The sequence below is a fragment of the Cataglyphis hispanica genome, chromosome 16, assembly GCF_021464435.1.
Source record: "Cataglyphis hispanica isolate Lineage 1 chromosome 16, ULB_Chis1_1.0, whole genome shotgun sequence".
NCBI classification, from domain to species: domain Eukaryota; kingdom Metazoa; phylum Arthropoda; class Insecta; order Hymenoptera; family Formicidae; genus Cataglyphis; species Cataglyphis hispanica.
Window position 1 is genome coordinate 5,650,506 of NC_065969.1, and position 17,537 is coordinate 5,668,042.

At 32.9% G+C, this 17,537-nt stretch overlaps 4 protein-coding genes across 9 annotated transcripts; 2 read left to right on the plus strand and 2 right to left on the minus strand.

Moving 5' to 3' along the window:
* Window positions 1–77: 77 nt before the first annotated feature.
* On the plus strand, window positions 78–6,130 carry LOC126855365 (fibroblast growth factor receptor substrate 3). 4 transcript variants are annotated; one of them, XM_050602961.1, is made up of 5 exons: window positions 78–418; window positions 645–943; window positions 1,046–1,419; window positions 1,499–2,238; window positions 2,708–3,137. In XM_050602961.1, the coding sequence occupies exons 2-5, from the start codon at window positions 656–658 to the stop codon at window positions 2,806–2,808; spliced, it is 1,503 nt and encodes a 500-aa protein (XP_050458918.1). In that variant the 5' UTR covers window positions 78–418; window positions 645–655; the 3' UTR covers window positions 2,809–3,137. The 4 variants fall into 4 exon arrangements, with proteins under 4 accessions (XP_050458918.1, XP_050458917.1, XP_050458915.1 ...); XM_050602960.1 differs by having other exon boundaries at window positions 78–372; XM_050602958.1 differs by lacking the exon at window positions 2,708–3,137 and adding an exon at window positions 3,146–6,130 and having other exon boundaries at window positions 363–474.
* A 1,112-nt stretch (window positions 6,131–7,242) lies between these two features.
* Window positions 7,243–11,188, minus strand: LOC126855364 (ankyrin-3-like). The gene is made up of 4 exons (XM_050602956.1): window positions 10,981–11,188; window positions 9,222–10,659; window positions 8,445–8,779; window positions 7,243–8,281 (listed from the first exon to the last, which is right to left on the minus strand). The coding sequence occupies exons 2-4, from the start codon at window positions 10,088–10,090 to the stop codon at window positions 7,719–7,721; spliced, it is 1,767 nt and encodes a 588-aa protein (XP_050458913.1). The 5' UTR covers window positions 10,091–10,659; window positions 10,981–11,188; the 3' UTR covers window positions 7,243–7,718.
* Window positions 11,189–11,287: 99 nt separating this feature from the next.
* Window positions 11,288–14,656, minus strand: LOC126855378 (serine/arginine-rich splicing factor 7-like). Of its 3 annotated transcripts, none has more exons than XM_050602978.1 (4): window positions 14,484–14,656; window positions 13,859–14,238; window positions 11,670–11,885; window positions 11,288–11,595 (listed from the first exon to the last, which is right to left on the minus strand). In XM_050602978.1, the coding sequence occupies exons 1-4, from the start codon at window positions 14,490–14,492 to the stop codon at window positions 11,580–11,582; spliced, it is 621 nt and encodes a 206-aa protein (XP_050458935.1). In that variant the 5' UTR covers window positions 14,493–14,656; the 3' UTR covers window positions 11,288–11,579. The 3 variants fall into 3 exon arrangements, with proteins under 3 accessions (XP_050458935.1, XP_050458936.1, XP_050458939.1); XM_050602979.1 differs by having other exon boundaries at window positions 11,662–11,885; window positions 14,484–14,650; XM_050602982.1 differs by lacking the exons at window positions 11,288–11,595; window positions 11,670–11,885 and adding an exon at window positions 11,892–13,220 and having other exon boundaries at window positions 14,484–14,650.
* A 262-nt stretch (window positions 14,657–14,918) lies between these two features.
* On the plus strand, window positions 14,919–17,449 carry LOC126855368 (intraflagellar transport protein 52 homolog). The gene is made up of 6 exons (XM_050602964.1): window positions 14,919–15,425; window positions 15,553–15,770; window positions 15,900–16,008; window positions 16,071–16,350; window positions 16,464–16,712; window positions 16,856–17,449. The coding sequence occupies exons 1-6, from the start codon at window positions 15,292–15,294 to the stop codon at window positions 17,126–17,128; spliced, it is 1,263 nt and encodes a 420-aa protein (XP_050458921.1). The 5' UTR covers window positions 14,919–15,291; the 3' UTR covers window positions 17,129–17,449.
* The last annotated feature ends 88 nt before the right edge of the window (window positions 17,450–17,537 follow it).

Genomic DNA, 17,537 nt, shown 5'->3' on the forward strand with positions numbered 1-17,537 from the left:
CCGGATGATGACGTGTCACGATAATTCCGGGGGGGGGCGTCCGTTTCGTCGCAATCCCAAGCGCCCCGAGCAAGTCGTCTTCCCCCTCCCACGTCTCCGTCCCCTCTCAAAGCTTATCAAATATTTATAATTTGTAATTGAAACTTGGAACGTGCCTATCTATATATGCTTCGTCGCCTGGAACGATGACGAATTTGACGCGGTCCTCGTCGTTAATCTCGTCATACATTTTGTACATTGATCTCTCAAGTTGCCCTCGATACTATGGTGAAATGGCATAGCCGCGCTGACGTGCGGGTATACGCGGTCGGCGATTACGCACTCGTCGGAAGACGAATCTCCTATCGTTTCGCTTTGGCTATGTCGCATTTGGTGTGTATATGTCTGACTCATCGCGCGCGTATCGATGATACATGAGGCAAGAATTGTATTTTATTGCTCCATTTGATGATTTTGTTTTTCTTTTATTTCTTGGTAATAGCTCTGAATTATTGTAATGAGAATATATGCGAGATAAATAAGGATCGAAGACGTTTGTATTTTATATTTCCTATTGGTTTTGTCGTGCTGATAGTTCCTGCGGCGCGTAACGTTAACGAATCTCTGTATACATTTATTATAATTATTCTAATCTTTTTGTTTAGATAAACGAAGGATGGGTTGCGTCAATAGTAGGACGAACGTTTTTCAAGTGACGAACGTTAACGACCAGGGTAAACCCATTGCTCGTGGACGTTTAGAGATTACTGAGATAGATATAATATTTCACCAGAATAGTAAACAACCAACTATATGGCCACTGCGCTGTTTACGGCGCTATGGGTATGACTCCGAACTCTTTAGTTTTGAATCTGGTAGACGTTGTCCTACAGGCGAAGGCATATATGCATTCAAGTGTAAGAAGGCAAGAGATTTGTTTAATCTTGTACAAATGAAAATTCAGGTTTGTGTGAACATAATCTTTTCTTCCTAATATTAATATTTTATATATATATATATATATATATGTTGGAAAAAAATATATTTCTTATTTACTTATTAATAGGTATCCAAAAATGGAGATGACGCACTGTCGAGAGATCTTTCAATTGCATCGCATCCTACCCCAGCAGTGCCAAGAGTGGCAGTAGCAGTAGAGCCTAATTACTTAGATCCAATATCTAATAGAAGTAACAGTTGCATGGATTCTAGAATTAGTCATAGTCAGCAAAACGGTATCGGAAGATTGAGCAGTATTGGAAGCAGCAGTGATCCTATATCACCCCAGGGCACTGTGGGATCACCTTCGCCACCTCCTATGCTGCCGCTTCCGCCACCGATTTCTCAGCCTCATCCGTCCTCTTATGTCAATGAAGAAGTCTTGTCATCTGGCCTCACAGAGCACAACAATAATAAGAATCTTGAAAGAGCAATACAAAGGTAGCGCATCAATTTAATAGATTGAATAAGACACAATATCTAATGTAATACTAATATTTTATTTTTATTGTCATCATAGATCACCACAGATTACTGCTGTCGAGAATGTGATATTTAAAAATGGACGTGCAGAAACAGAATTGATACCTGTTCAGCCTAGTGCAGAAGCTACCAACTGTGACCCAGCATCACCGTTGCCGATTAAGGCGCCTTACATGAATATAGACATCTGCAGCGAAACCATCTGCAATCGTTTCTCTCCGACACACAGTACTTCCGAAACGTATCAATTCAAGGAAGAAAGTAACCTAAGCGGATCTCAACACGCATACATAAACGTAAGTCCCGGACAAGATCACGTAGAGAAAATCATCATCAAGGCGCGACCGTCTCCATTACCCGTTTTACAACCGAATGTCGAAGAAATCTCCAAGCATTGTTACTACAATTTGGAGGCGAACGAGAGCCAAAATTTGAAGAAAAGATTCTCTGGTACCTCGAGCGAAAAATCACCCTTAGCCCCTTCTACACCAACGAAAGGTCTGATTAGGGAAATGAATTATGCGATCTTGGATCTGAATAAGAAAGAAGATTTACCTGGTATGTCCGATAACAATGTGAATTCACCGCCATCTCCTCCCGAATCTCCAAACAAGCCGCAGATAGGCTATGTTACGATAGACTTCGAAAAAACAGTTGCTCTATCGCACCCCTCTATCGTCAATCCCAATCACGATAACGAAGGCTCGAGGAAGACCCGTCACAATTCTACAATAGATGACCTGGTGACGACTACGTGTAAGCACAATTCGTCAATAAGTGAGTGACATATTTTATACTTCTTATAATGAGATAGTATATCGTGTTCCTCGCTGTTCTGAAAAAAGAGAAATGAAAAAGATCGATTTAATTTCACTATAAGCTTCTGACAGTCATTAAACTCATTTTAATTATTTTTTAATCAACTTGTTACGCTTTAAACTTTCGACATTTCTTAGCACACTGAAGGCTATATACAGTATAGTTGATATACCACAAGATATATTTCTAGTATGAATTTGTATACAAATTTTCAGTGCATTTTATCAGAACAACAGTATTCATAAATAATAAGTCTTTTTTCAAGTTGGAATAAGGCAACATAGAGAAAAAAATGTTTTTATATATGATACATATAGATAAGTTTTTAGTACTTCACACACATATTTTTTACATTTAGTATTTTATAAACTAATATTGGAGGAATTGGAAGCTAAAGTGCCCTAATCTTTTTCTGTAAATATTGTAGAAATTAATATGGCTCAAATGATCATAATGGAGACACAAAGTGGTATGAAAATATACGTAAAGAAAATATATATGAATTTCATTGACATAAGGGAATTATAATATAGTTAATTTTAAGTGATTGCTGTCATTAATTAGTTATTGTATTCATCGAAGATAACTAATAACAAAAAAGTTTAAATTTATAATACGAATATTTCTATAACTAAGTACTCACTTGAAATAAGATTGCGAGTGTCATATTTATTTAAGTTTGATATATTCGTGATGCAAACAATTAATGATATTAAAAATAATGCATAGTTGATGCAGGAATTTATTATGTTCCAAAGATTATATATATTTTCATTTATAGTAAAAATTCATATACGAGATGTGTATTAGCATTAGTTATCTAGATAATGACTCGAGTTGATTTATCAACTTTTTCTTCCGATAGAGTTCTTAATCAGCTGTAACAAAACGCTCCAATACACATCTAAGATGTAAATAAGCATACATTTTATGGATAATAATCATTAATTTTTTTATAAATATGTATTTTGTTATATATTATATTTACAATTTATTATAAAAAGTGAAATTTAAACCAAATATATTATATATTTACATATTTATGTTAAACCAAAAATATACATATATAGGAAACAGATATAATCGAATCAAGTATAAGTCTGTTTATCAATTGTAAAATATTTTTTGACACACACGCACACATAGAAATACAATTACAATCGCGTGTGTTAAAAGATACGTAGAAATAATTGCAAAAAAATATATTAGATTTTTATTTTTTTAAATAAATAAATTGCATTCCAATTCTCTCTCTTCTCTCTCTCTCTCTCTCTCTCTCTCTCTCTTTTTCTCTTTCCTTTTTTCTCTTTCTCTCGCTAGAAAAAATTTAGTTTGCGAGCCACTACTTCAATAATTCAATCGTGTCGATTGAATTAAATCATAGAAATAATAAGTTTTATCTTACGAAAAAACGATTTTATTAAATGTATGAGATGTTATTCGTATCTATTTCTTTTGAAATATATTGCGTTAGATTGCATCTATATTGCATATGTCTCTCCTGCAAAAAAATTTCTTTGAATCGCAGCGACAATAAAGAATTGTTTGCCGTAAGAGCAACAAAATCCTGAAATAAGAAGGAATAATGTCAAATTTCACATATATAATTAATTTTATGCAAATATATAGATTTGTGCCTGTTTTCTTTTTGTTATTCTCTATTTGTATGGAAAAGAATAACTAATGATATATATATTATTTATTGTGATATATCTATTCGGTTGCGCATTTTTCCGTTTATTGATCGCCATGCGTGCAATCATAGATTATTTCCTCTGGAATTTATTTAGTTTATCTCATCTTTTTACACATGACATTTAAAATCAATGTCTTCAATACTTGTTTTCTTTATTATGACAAAGTGTCGATATAACGATATCGAAAAAGACAATTTTTTAAAAATATTTATTAATAATTCTCTTAATAATTGTAGAACAGAATCAGTACAGGTTCGAACTCTTAGATCAAAGACAATGATATCACATGTAAAAATAAAAATTTGAAAAATACGAACTGTTTGATAATATTAACGTATTCACTGCCATATATAAATATTTAACAAATACTTAACTTTTGCAATTTATCGCTTAAAAAATAGTTGATTGACATAAAAAACCAATATATATCAAATAATTATATATGATAATATTTACAATGCGTAATTTTAAATAACTTGATAACATTATTCTGAATATCTCATTTATTTTCTATTGTATTAATATCATTTGTGTATGTGTGTGTGTGTGTGTGTGTGTATGATTAAAATTTTTCAATACCACGAATACTTTCAAAAAATACGAACGAATATTTTTAATTAAATTAATTAGTAAAAGACTGAATTAAATGATAAAGGACAAGATAAATAAATCCAGAAAAAGAATACTTTAAAAACTATGGAAAAAGTACATTGATATACAATTTTAGATACTTTTTAATGCAACAAAGAATTTTTAGCAGTTTTAGGCAATAATATGGAATGATTTGTTTTATAATTTTCAGCGATAAATCAAATTAGTAAGTAGGACATTTTTTGCAGGCTCTACATAAATTTATAAATCGATTAAAAATTGGTAGTGAATAAGTTAATATGAGATCTCTCTAGCTTTAATGTTCAATAATTTTATATAAAAACTAAATAAATTGGCCTTCTATAAAGAGAGACACTTTAAAAATATCATTGATAGAAAATAAAAAAAATTTCTGTTGGATATACATGTATATTAAAATAATATATATATTAAATATATTATTACATGAAAGTTTCCATTTTCAGTAGAGAGCAAAAAGAATTCAGGCTTATAAATCAGTTATAATAAATGTCAAAAATGGGCAAAATGTTAAGATTACAGAATTTCAAATTTGACAGATAATTTTCATCAATATTTTTGTAATTCCGAAAATATTGTGACGATAACATCTTCATTAGGAGATATTTTCGGATTCTAATTAATTTTTAGAATATACAAATGAAATATTAAAATATTGCATGATAAGATATCTATGTAATGCTCATCTTTAACAAATATTGTAGTATAGTGTCGCCAAAAAATTCTATATAATATAATTTGTATAATATATGCGTGCACATTGAAGAGAAAGTTAGAACAATTAATGTTAATATAAGAAACATATGATAAGTAATAATGTGCAATGTGCTTGGCATAGATAAGATTTTTGTTCTCTATGTAGAGTTTTACAAACACAATACACACCTAATACAAAGGCCTCAACTGTAAAAGAGATATTCTTTTTCTAAATTATTAAATATGCATTAATTCGTATATTTTAATTTTTATAAATGTATATCGCAACATTTCCAGCGTGGCCTATAATTTTAAAATTATCATCAGTGCTCAAATACATTAAAATAATAGAGAAAGATGTTTACGTTTACATTTAAAAAAATTACAATTATTTATCCAAAGATTCTATCTTTAAGAATGTATGGTTTAAGATGTCGTAGACACAATATATAAGCTCTTTTATTACACTAATATTCTTAGAACCATATTCGTGGAGCCATACATGAGTTTTGATAATCCATATGTTTCCTTGTGCCAGATTATTTTTATGTATTACAATTGGTGATGTAATAAAATTAAGGATTTTTAATTTAAGAATTAAAATTTAAGAATTATAATTAAAAAACTGCTGTAAATTGAAAGAAAGTGTTATCGAAAAGATAAACGTACGTGTCGAGCATTTTTATGGATTGTTATGTAGATACAATCCCGTTGTGGATTGTTATGTAAATACACAAGTAGAATGTGCCAAAAAAGCATAAATCTGTTTATAATGATGTTTTATAAAGTTTGAAGATGTAAAATATATATTCAAACTTGTTTATATATATGTTTTTTCAGCTTTATTTATATATCTATTTTAAAAACACTCGCATATAGCACAAGAAAGCCTCTCTCTCTCTCTCTATGTATATATATATATATATATATACATACGCATGCAGCGCGCATACTACACACACACACACACACACACACACACACACACACATACATACATACATACATACATACATACATACATACATACATACATACATACATACATACATACATACATACATACATACATACATACATATATAGACTTTCTTGTGCTGCATACGCGTGTTTTCAAAATAGACATGACCGATAACAGTATCAATCTTGAATATGCAATATAACAGTTGTATTATAGACAAATACATCGAATTGAATTTTTATCGAAGAATGTGTGTTTGTGTGTGCATAGACGTATGAGTTGTATATGCTACACTAAACGCGCGTATGTTAATTACATTTAACGGTATCATAAGAAAGAGCTTTTTATCAGCAACAGCCACGAAAAGTGTCTCTTCGTGCGACAGTATTACGTATGCGCGTAGCACACATTTTCCGATTTCCTTTAAAATGTACACATTCGTAACGAATGCATTTATTGAAATATTTTTTTAATATTGATCTGTTATATATATATATATATATATATATATATATATATATATATATATATTCCGCGAATTAATATTTCGTATGATCGATTGACAAATATTATTTTCGTGAACTTTATTTTCTTTTTTGTGCAATACACAAAGAGATTTAAGATCAGTGCAAAATGTACGTAAATTAAAATATTAGCTGTGAGACACGTAATAGATGTGCGTCGAAAAAAAGATTTGTACATTCGTTTCTATTCTATCTTATGTGTATGTAATAAGAAATAACCTGTATGAAAAGGAAGGAAGACATATTTATTTTTATACAGTGTCTTCTTGACATTTTAATGTAGCAAAGTAAATTATACATTATATGTACATTGTGTACGAGAGAGAGATTATTATATAATATTTATGTTATAACTCTAACACAGCCTTCCAGACATCATGTGATACTTTGAGGGAAATGATTTATATAAAATCTGTTTATACTTATATAGCTGTACATATAGGCATGCTCCCGATTTATTCATTTTCGCGCTTTATTTTACAGATTGTATGGATTTATAAAATATACACTAATGTTATAAAAAAAATTATGTCATTTTATTAATCCCTTTTCAAATAATTCGGTGATAATGTAATTGAAATGTCAAATGTAATAATATGATGTCTCGAAATTAAGACAACAATGATATGAAAATGTATATCTGTGTACGTAATATTTCGGTGTTTTATACATTTTAAATAGTAAATCTCTCTCGTGTCGCAGTCTTTTCAAAATTAAGTTGCACTTTAATCCACAACTGGGATTTATATGGCAACGGAATTTTATATTATGGTTACCATTGCACGTTTAATTTCAAATCCGCGATACGTATCGCAATATTGAGCAACAACAAGTGTGTGGCAATTTTGTACATAGTAATTTATCTAATAATTTGAAGCGATTACTGGAATATCAACAGAAGGATAAGAATCATAAAGTAGCGGCGCGCGATCAAGCAGCGAGTTGTCGACGTCTCGTCAATTCGTAATCTATAAGAACTGAGATGTCGGGATGACGGCGCAGGATCGTTGCACAATAGCGCATGGTTTGACTGGGATCAGCGCCGGCTTTGAGCAATACTCTGACGGCGTTGACAAATCCGCTCTCGGCGGCAACCTGCAGCGCCGTCAGACCGTCGACGTTGACTCTCTCCAATTGAGCCAAGGGCGAGGTGACTAACAGCGACACCGTCCGATGAAAACCCCTCGCCGATGCGAGATGCAACGGCGTATTACCGCCGGCATCTTGTGCTCCGGGATCTTCACCATGCTCTAGCAGCCACATCACCACATCGATATGATTCTTTCGGGCAGCTATATGTAGCGGGGTTTCACCATATCGTGATACAATGCCCGTCGGCGTGCGCGGCATCAATAACGTCGCCGTGTTCAAAGTGCCGCATTCCAGACTCTCGTGCAACGCTGTCTCGCCGCGATCATTCTTCAATGCGGTGTCCGCGCCGGCCGTCAAGAGTGTCTCGATTACCGATTCGATGCCGGTCTTGCAATTGTTATCTGTCATAATCGTGCGTTATTAAAAATCTTACAAGTTACGTAAAAAAAATACACAAAGAATAAAAATATGTTTATCAAATTATTGACGAAAACGTGATTCGAAGGATGCGCACTTAAGCGAGGAATAAATTTTATATAAACGCTAATATTATCTTAATCGTACCAAAAATGGTCGAAGATGCTAAGATATGGAGGGCGCTTCGACCTTGGTGATCCTTGGCGTTGATGGGTCCCGCTTTCGCCAGCAATTCTAGTGTCTTCAAGGCGGCGTCGAAATCGTGATGGGACTTCAACGGTGCGTGTGCCAGCTGACGAGAGAGCATGTGTAACGCGGTCGATCCACCACCGGCCTCTTTGACGCCTGGCGGGCAGCCATGCCTCAAGAGATCCTCCACGAATTTCAACACGCTTGGCCCACCGTTCAGGATCACTCTATGAAGTGCTGTTTCACCACGCGGCGAACGCACAGCTGGATCGCATCCATTCGTCAACAGCGTTCTGTAATATATACGACGATAAAAAAAAATATAATGCTATTGCATTAATTGCGCGTATTTTATTATCACTATTGATTAATGTGATAAAACATTTTAGTAGTATAAAATAGCACATAAAAAAGAAATGTAATTACATTTAATAATACATTGCAATAAATTACGAAGTGCGCAAAAATAAATGTAATAGTGTAATAATAATTAGATTAATTTTGAATTTAAATGGCATCTATAGATCAATTTATGAATTTATATAAATAGACTTTTGAATATGAGAGAAGAATGTTACGCGATGACTCGTGAATGACTCATAGTCTTTAAATTGGTGCAAACTTTGAAAAGGAGATGGTTACGTAAAATAATACAACATTATCTTAAACGAATCGATCGTAAAGGCGGCTATAACCGGCTAAATTCTTTTTCGAAAATAAGGTTGAAAAATCTACCTGAGCACAGGCAAACAATGATTCGTTGCCGCCATCAATAGGGGTGGATCACCCGACACGTTCCAATCCGGTTCATCCAGGTTTTGCACGCAGCCGCTGGCGATCAACGCCGAGACGCGCTTAACATCTCCCGATCGCACGGCATCGTAGAACGAATCGCTGTCCTGGCGGCCGATAATAATCTCTCTTTCAGTCGCTTCATCCTGCGTCTCGGCTTTCGTATCCAGACGAAGTTCCGCCACTTTCTCGTAACAAGTTCGTATATCTCTTGCCGTGAAATCTCGAGACTTATCTCCGACACAAATATTGCTGTCGTATGTCATATGTTGTTCTTGTACTCCAATTTCCTGCACGCTCCGATTTCTTTGTTCCTGATCCTTGAATTTTTTTTGATCCTCGACTTCATTGTCCTGTCCATCCTCTTTTGCGTGACACGTGGATGCATTTTCCGTCGCAGTGCTATTATTCATTGATAAATTCAAAACTGAATCCTCCTCATGTTTTTCATTATCTTCGAAAATCAACTCGTTCCTGGATTTATTCATTCGGGAAGTATCGATACTTTTTTCATTTTTATACTCTTTGCGCACATTTTCTGTTATCCTTCGCACATCGTCGAGCACGTTTAAGTTGTCTTGAAATAATTCACCGGATAAAACGCTATCTTTCACTGTGAGTTCCTGGAAAGAGGAATTACCTGTTACGACATTGGCTCGTCGTGATGACGTCAATAAAGTCTCCTCCATATCAGCGATAGAATTATCCGGATTGTCTAGTTCTTGATCGTTAAAGTCAGCTTTCGCGAAATCGCACGGAGTTGTCGCCTTCTGTTGTTCGCGTTCCGTCGTCGCCTCGTACGCGGAAGTCATCGCGTGCGCTTAATTGATCTCGATTATTCGCGCTCGTGCAATTGGCTCAACGCGAGACGATATAATTATAAGTGGACGTAATTAGCCTGTGAAACACTTTGCTTTCGCAGACCAAAGTTAAACTATGCTACACGATATAATATACGCGCGTTCGTCGTACAGTAAAATCCTGTATGTAGAAAAAAAAGACAGCGGGATGAGCAAAATACAGACTGGTCGAACAGAGCCGAAGCAAACGTTACCGGCGCTTTACTAACGCCTGGCTAAAGAACGAGCGGCTCCATCGATGCTTGAACCGACTTCATCCCTTCTTTTTCCTCCTCCTTCTCTTCTTCTTCTTCTAACTCTCTTTGCTTCCTCTCCGCGCTGCATTCAATGTTTCGCGTTCAGTGTAGCGCGTTCGCCTTCATTCGTTGCTTGCCCCACTTCACCCTTTTTAATCCTCCTCTGGCAAAGTCATAGGTGCCGAACCATTGGAATTTAAACCAATCTCGCTGGTGAATGTATTGCCGATTCATATTCATATTTCCATAGTTGTATAAAATAATTGAATTGCATTTTTCCTAAAGCTGAAATATTAATCAAAATAAGTTTTCAATTACATTCTGATTGTTATAATAATTATTATTAAGTAATAATAATTATCAAAATTACGCTAGAAGTGCTTATTTAATAAAATATAAAATCATTCTCTCTCTTCTTTTTCATTATTTTAAATAATATTCACTTAATAATATACACTTTCTCTCTCTCTCTCTCTCTCTCTCTATATATATATATATATATATATATATGGCAACGAAATTTGATACCAACCTAGAAACATAGAAGTAATAAAAGTAACATATTTTTATTTATACAAAAATTAAACTATATTTTATCTTTTTTACCACTTATTTGTTGACGCAAGTTTTTTGAAGCACGATGTGATGCATTCGCAAATTCAGATCATAGCCATTGATGCTACGCCTATTAACTCGCTCTGCCTTCCGTCGAGTAATGATGACGCAAAAAAATTTCAGAGAGAAGAAAACTCTCGGCGACGCTGAGTCGTGATCGCGATCAGACGCACAGATGTACATGTGAACCCAGGGGGTAAAAAAAAAGGAGGAGCTTAAACTATACGTGTGCTTGGATAGTGTGGAAACTTGGGATTTCGGCGAGATATTAATTGAATGTATAGGCACGTATTCAATGTATAAGCACGTGCATATCTGAAAAGTTACCCCTTTATTGAACATTGGTTTACAAGAAACTTAAAAACGAGCGATGAACACAGGGAAACCGCAGTAGGAACAATATAGTAATATGTGCTTTCTTTCTTGTAAAAGAATCTTTCAATCATTTATATATCCATATTCCGAAAACAGGTAGCTTCTGTATGCGCTAAATGTATGTGTGTGTATGTGTGTGTGATATAAATTAAAGAAATATATATCGCAGCTTTCCAATTAAATCAAAGGGAGAGTCCATCAAAAGCGCGTCGATTTTAAATCATATCTCCACTAAAACAAAAACACAATATATTATCATTCAATTTAACGATAACAAACGATATTTGCGATACTCACTCGTTTACCTGCTTCGCGACCTAGAGCCCGATCGAGATTTTGACTTGGTTCGATCTTTAGAAACAGACTTGCGTTTCTTGTTACGATATTTATCTCTGGCACTGGCACTCTTGCTGCGGGATCGGCTGCGCCGTGATGAACGCGAGCGCGAACGATTACTACGGGATCTCGAGCGGGAACGTGAATGCGAGCGCGATCGTGATCTTGATCGCGAGCGGGAACACCTAAAGTAAAAGTCACGATGAATAAATATTTGAATATAATGACCAATGTACGTATATATTTTTGCCTATCCTACTATTACGAAACACTAGTATGAAACATAAAATATAATTTCACTACTGTTTTTAGAACTCGAGATTAGACTTTTATATAACATGTACTATCTCCAAAATTGTTAATTGCGCACATTCTGATTTCGCCAATATATTAAAACCTCTGTTGTGTTAAACTTTTAATATGTATATATACACATACATACATTTACATATATATGTCTAAAAAATATTCTTATAAATGTTGAAAATGTAATGTCTCTATATCACACAAATTTTTTCTTTTTTAAATGAAGATGCATGTTAGTGTATATATATATCAAATCCGAGCTCTAACATATAAAATATATAAAATAATATATAAAAACTGTCAGTTTTACTTATCAGGATCTAATTTTTAAAATGTATCGACGAAATTTCTGCTCAATCTTTGTTGGATAATTTTCTGCCCAACTATTTCCATAAATGTATGCAACTAATTTTAATCGTGCAAGCTTATACATAATAATGTAACACAGATTTCTTCATTACGCGCTTTCAAAATTCATTCTGCGTCATTGTATACATTAATCCATGTGTAGAATATATACTTGACTGGTTCTACTTATGTACCATCCTGTTCCCCGGGCTGTACTTATAGCAGTTAATCGTAGATCGCGATGGCTATGCCGGGAAGGGAGAGCGGACGAGCGCTTTTATGCAGATGAAATCACGAGAGGTGATGAACGGAGATGAAGAGTGGCTAGAGATGGAAACGCTGAAAGTTTGTCTTTCAGCGATCATTAGGTATTATTACGAGGACGACGACGATGACAACGACGATGATGACGATGATGACGACGATGACAACGATGACGACGACGACGAGGATGACCAATGGTGATGATGATGATGATGATGATGATGATGATGATGATGATGATGATGATGACGACGACGACGACAACGACGACTAGGCAGAAATCACAGATAGCTGAACGAAGAATGCCGACGTGCGTAAACTCTCGATCTAGATCAGTGATGGTCAGTGGTCAGCGGATCGGTATCGTAGTAGTGCGCAGAACTAGTAGCCGCCACACATGTCTGGCCCCCATGATTTTGTCGCGTTTTCTCGCTCGCAGAGATGTGCAGAGGGAAACCCAAAGTAGGTGGGGTGCTCTACGCTGTAACTACGACGCGCGATGTGTGTGTCACGAACACGTGAACCCAAGGCGAATCTCGCGCGACAATGTCGGGCGACAACACACATTTCTCATGCGTGTGCCGCATGTTCAGCCGCAACTCCTATAAATAATGGGTAGTATTACGTTTGCCGCCTTACAACCAGTTTCTTAATGTTTGTAGGAATAATTTTTTTTCTCTTAATCATTGATCATCTGAATGACTTATAATCGCTATTGAACAAAAATAAGACCTATACAATCTTTTTGTACAACTATAATGCAATATTTAATAAATGCGATACTATGACAATCATTTGATCAATTATATCTTATGTTTAATAATATAGACCACCTTATTGGACATATATTAAATATAGCAGTGTTTTTATGTTTCTCCTAATTATTAAATGCCAAATAATTAATAAAATACATATTTTAAAAACTTAATCTAAATACGACTAATAATTTACATAAAATAATATCTTTGAAGTAATTGTAAGTTTGAACCTGTTCTTTGGCTCAAAATATAAATGTATATCTTTCTGTAATTATTCTATAATCCTTTTTCATTCAACAAATTAAGCCCTCATAGTGCGTATACAAAAGCAAAAACTTATGTACAAAATATAAATAGTTCAATGTACAATCTTTTAAACATGATATATATAAATTTAATATATACAAAAACTGTATTTTCATATATAGAAATATATGAATAAGAAATTATTAATTCTATTTAATAATTTTTAGAAAACTTACCTTCTTCTACGAGAAATCCTGTGACGATGACAATCTCTAGCGTAGTGACCCCTTTCGCCACATTCATAACATTTATCTTCTGGATGAAAGGGTCTTCCACTGCCTCTCCTGAAGGAGCCTCTATCTCTCAATTTCTTTCCATTCGATAATTCTACACGAACGCGTCTTCCGCATAAAGTACGACCATCCAGTCCTCTCACTGCATCCTCTGCATCTCTAGGATCTTCAAATTCGACAAAAGCAAATCCAGGAGGATTTCTGGCAACCCAGACATTTTGTAAAGATCCATAATAGGAAAATGCATCCTCCAATTCTTGCTTACTAGCGCTACTTCCCAAATCTCCCACATAAACTTTGCCATCAGAGGGATAACGTGACATCTAGACACATATATATGTATAAGATTAAACAAAAAAAAAGTTAAATGCAAAATACTAATAATTAAGATGGAAAAACACAAGAGAAAAAAAGAGAAACTTATGTAAATATGTTTCGTATTAAACTTCTTTTCAAAATAAGAAATATTTAAATATAGATAAATCAATCGTTTGTAAATAAAGCAATAACGTATCGTTAATTTAAAACATTGAACTGTCGACAACATAATTCATTTGTATTTGTATACCTTGCTCATTTTGCTTGATTTGAAGATTATTCGTAAATATAAAGAATTATGGAACTGAAACTGTACTGTATTTTTTTGGAAAATACGTGATCGTTCTGTGATTATCGCGATGGCTTCTCATTTCTCATATACACCATATCGATTCGAGAAACAAATTACGAATTGATTAGAGAAACCGCTTTTCATAAAACCAATTTTTCAATAGCGTTTCCACCACACGATATTTACGATGATGTCCACCAATGCCAAGCGATACTTTGCTATGTGATCTTCAATTTGTCGGACCAATCAGAGAAAAGGATTTCGATTGGTTTCGGTGTAATGTATAAAGAGATTTTCTTTCTTTCTTTTTGTTTTTTTAAAGGAATATCATATCAACGACATCTTAGTTATCGATAAAACACTAAGGAAAAAATGTTGTGATCGTTAAATGAAATTGAAGAGCATTGATATTATCACGAAATGCAATAGCGCGAAACAATCAGAAAACTTGTCAGAATGTTTTCTAAAAAAATATTACAAAAATTATTTTACAAAATTATTTTATATTATAGAAATTATTTTACAAAAATATTAATGAAATTATAAATAATTATATCATTAATGATTACCGATTATAATTGAATATATGTTTGATGTTACTACGGTTGTCATAGCAATAACGTAAATGGAATATATTGACAGTAATATATACTGTGACAGTTATTGAATATAATATAACGTAATGTTGAATTGTCTGTATTATATTACATAAATAATCTATTAAATCGATTTATAATAATAATAATAATAATAATATAATTTTATCATGAGCTCGATTTTCGGAAGTAGCGATAAAACTGATAATATTGTTATTTTTGACATATCGAAAAATGAAAGAAAATTGAACGACGAGTTCAAAGTACTTCAACGAAAATTGAAAGCAAAGTGGAAATTTATAGAGTAAGTGAGAATTTGTGAAAAAGAATTTTCACAGCTGTTTACATATCATATTAAACATATCATAATATTTTCAAAATTTTCATTAATAATGAAAACAAATTTATACTTAAGAATGTGTATATTATAGGAATAATGAAGTAATATCGCAAGAATTATTGACAAGCGTCAAGATCCTAATATTACCAGGACCATTAGGTAAATTTACTGAGCTTGAAATGAATTCCATTAGAACTTTTTTGAATTCTGGTGGCAATGTTCTTGTTACACTTGGAGAAGGTGGCGAAAATAAATCCAATACAAATATCAACTTTTTGCTAGAAGAATTTGGTATAATGGTAAATAATGGTATGCAAAAAAAGAAGGAGAAAGAGTATTTCATTAAAACTTCCTGTATATATATATATATATATATATATATATATATATATATATATATATATAAAAATCCATAATTTTTTATTTTTCTATTTCCAGATAGTGTAGCTCGCATGAGTTATAGTCAAACAATGCATCCTAAGGAATCTCTAATATGCCAAGGCCTGTCAAACAAATCTATATTTTTAAAGAATCATGATGAGTGCATGTAAGACAATATGTTTTAATATTTCATTTTTTATCAACTTTTTTAATATGTAATTATTTCAGCGGTATGAAATTTTTATATCCTTATGGTGCTACTTTAAATGTAGTACAACCATCTGTCGTCGTTCTGTCCAGTGGATCAATTGCTATTCCAATGAATAGACCCATTTGTGCCTATCATTGTGTAAAAACTGGTGGCAAATTGATTGTATTAGGTTCATCTAAAATGCTAACAGATACTTACATAGAAAAAGAGAATAATGATGCTTTGCGTGAAATGATTTTTGATTTTTTTGAGTTGGATATCACAGGGATAATGGATCATCACACGGACGATATAGAAGTAAGTTTATTTTAATTGTATAAATTAATATAATTTAAAGAATAAAGTTTTCTATATTAAAATTTAAAAAATCTGTAAAATGCATTTAATAAAATATATTTTTATATATGCAGTTTTGGGAATATAACTTTATACCAGATATAACACAACAGGCAGATAATCCAAAAGTTTGCATGCATGACTTGGATAATATCGATATTCCTCGCGAGTACACTAAGTTATTTAAGCAGTATTTTTATTCCATAAATTTGAACATGGTACCAGCTTGCATAAAAGCATACGAGGCTTTGGGAGTGAAACATGAATCGCTTACATTAATTCCACCTCATTTTGAGGCACCCTTACCTCCCACACAAGCTTCAGTGAGCATTGCATCTTTGCCCAATTTATCTCTATTTCTAATATATTTATAAATTTATCTCTATTTCTAATATATTTATAAATTTATCTCTATTTCTATTATATATAATTATTATGTATATAACTTTGAACTTATCCTGTGTAGGTATTTCCCCCGAGTTTTCAAGAATTACCGCCACCTGCTTTGGAACTCTTTGATCTAAATGAAGCATTCAGTTCTGATTTTTTGAAACTCTCACAGCTCACTAACAAATATATGTCGACGAAAGATTTATCAAACGATAAGGAACTAGATCATTATATCAGAGAATTTGGAAGTATTGTAATAAGAATAAACAATTCCGATACGTATACCGCTAAAGAAGTGTTGAATTTCATTTTTCAGAAAATCTGCAGTTACAAAGCGACGCATGATTGAAGTTATTATACAGGAAGATATTAAAATTTATTGCTGATTTTATAAGACAATCTATTAAAAGCAAACGTTTAGCTGAAGAAATTATTGCGTTTTATTTAAATTCTCTACTGTTCCATTTGTTTTTATCTAGTGATATTTATCGACGATGCATAGAAGATTTGAATCAATTATCAACTAATATAATATTTATAACAATTATCAACTCGACAATTTATGACACATGCTGTTATACAAATTTTTTTCCTTAGATTTTTATAAATTAGCAATCATTTGTGAAAATTGAGAGATAAGTTGTAAGACCAATTAATTAGATAGTAATTTTATATTTTAGTTTAAATAGTATTTAGATAATAATTTTCACTACATTGTAAATGAAAAAAAGAAAATAAAATTGGAGTTTTTAAAATAT

Bases quoted from the DNA above. Each gene is read 5' to 3' on its own strand.
- LOC126855364 (XM_050602956.1), bottom strand. From the start codon at position 10,090: ATGACTTCCGCGTACGAGGCGACGACGGAACGCGAACAACAGAAGGCG. The intron at 8,780-9,221 runs GTAGATTTTTCA...TATATATTACAG, and splicing joins CATTGTTTGCCTGTGCTCAG to AACGCTGTTGACGAATGGAT. The intron at 8,282-8,444 runs GTACGATTAAGA...CGATTATGACAG, and splicing joins AGCATCTTCGACCATTTTTG to ATAACAATTGCAAGACCGGC.
- LOC126855365 (XM_050602957.1), top strand. From the start codon at position 414: ATGAGGCAAGAATTGTATTTTATTGCTCCATTTGATGATTTTGTTTTT. The intron at 1,420-1,498 runs GTAGCGCATCAA...TTGTCATCATAG, and splicing joins CTTGAAAGAGCAATACAAAG to ATCACCACAGATTACTGCTG. The intron at 2,239-2,707 runs GTGAGTGACATA...TAAATATTGTAG, and splicing joins TAAGCACAATTCGTCAATAA to AAATTAATATGGCTCAAATG.
- LOC126855368 (XM_050602964.1), top strand. From the start codon at position 15,292: ATGAGCTCGATTTTCGGAAGTAGCGATAAAACTGATAATATTGTTATT. The intron at 15,771-15,899 runs GTATGCAAAAAA...TTCTATTTCCAG, and splicing joins TGGTATAATGGTAAATAATG to ATAGTGTAGCTCGCATGAGT. The intron at 16,351-16,463 runs GTAAGTTTATTT...TTATATATGCAG, and splicing joins ATCACACGGACGATATAGAA to TTTTGGGAATATAACTTTAT.
- LOC126855378 (XM_050602978.1), bottom strand. The intron at 11,886-13,858 runs GTAAGTTTTCTA...CTTTTACTTTAG, and splicing joins AGGATTTCTCGTAGAAGAAG to GTGTTCCCGCTCGCGATCAA.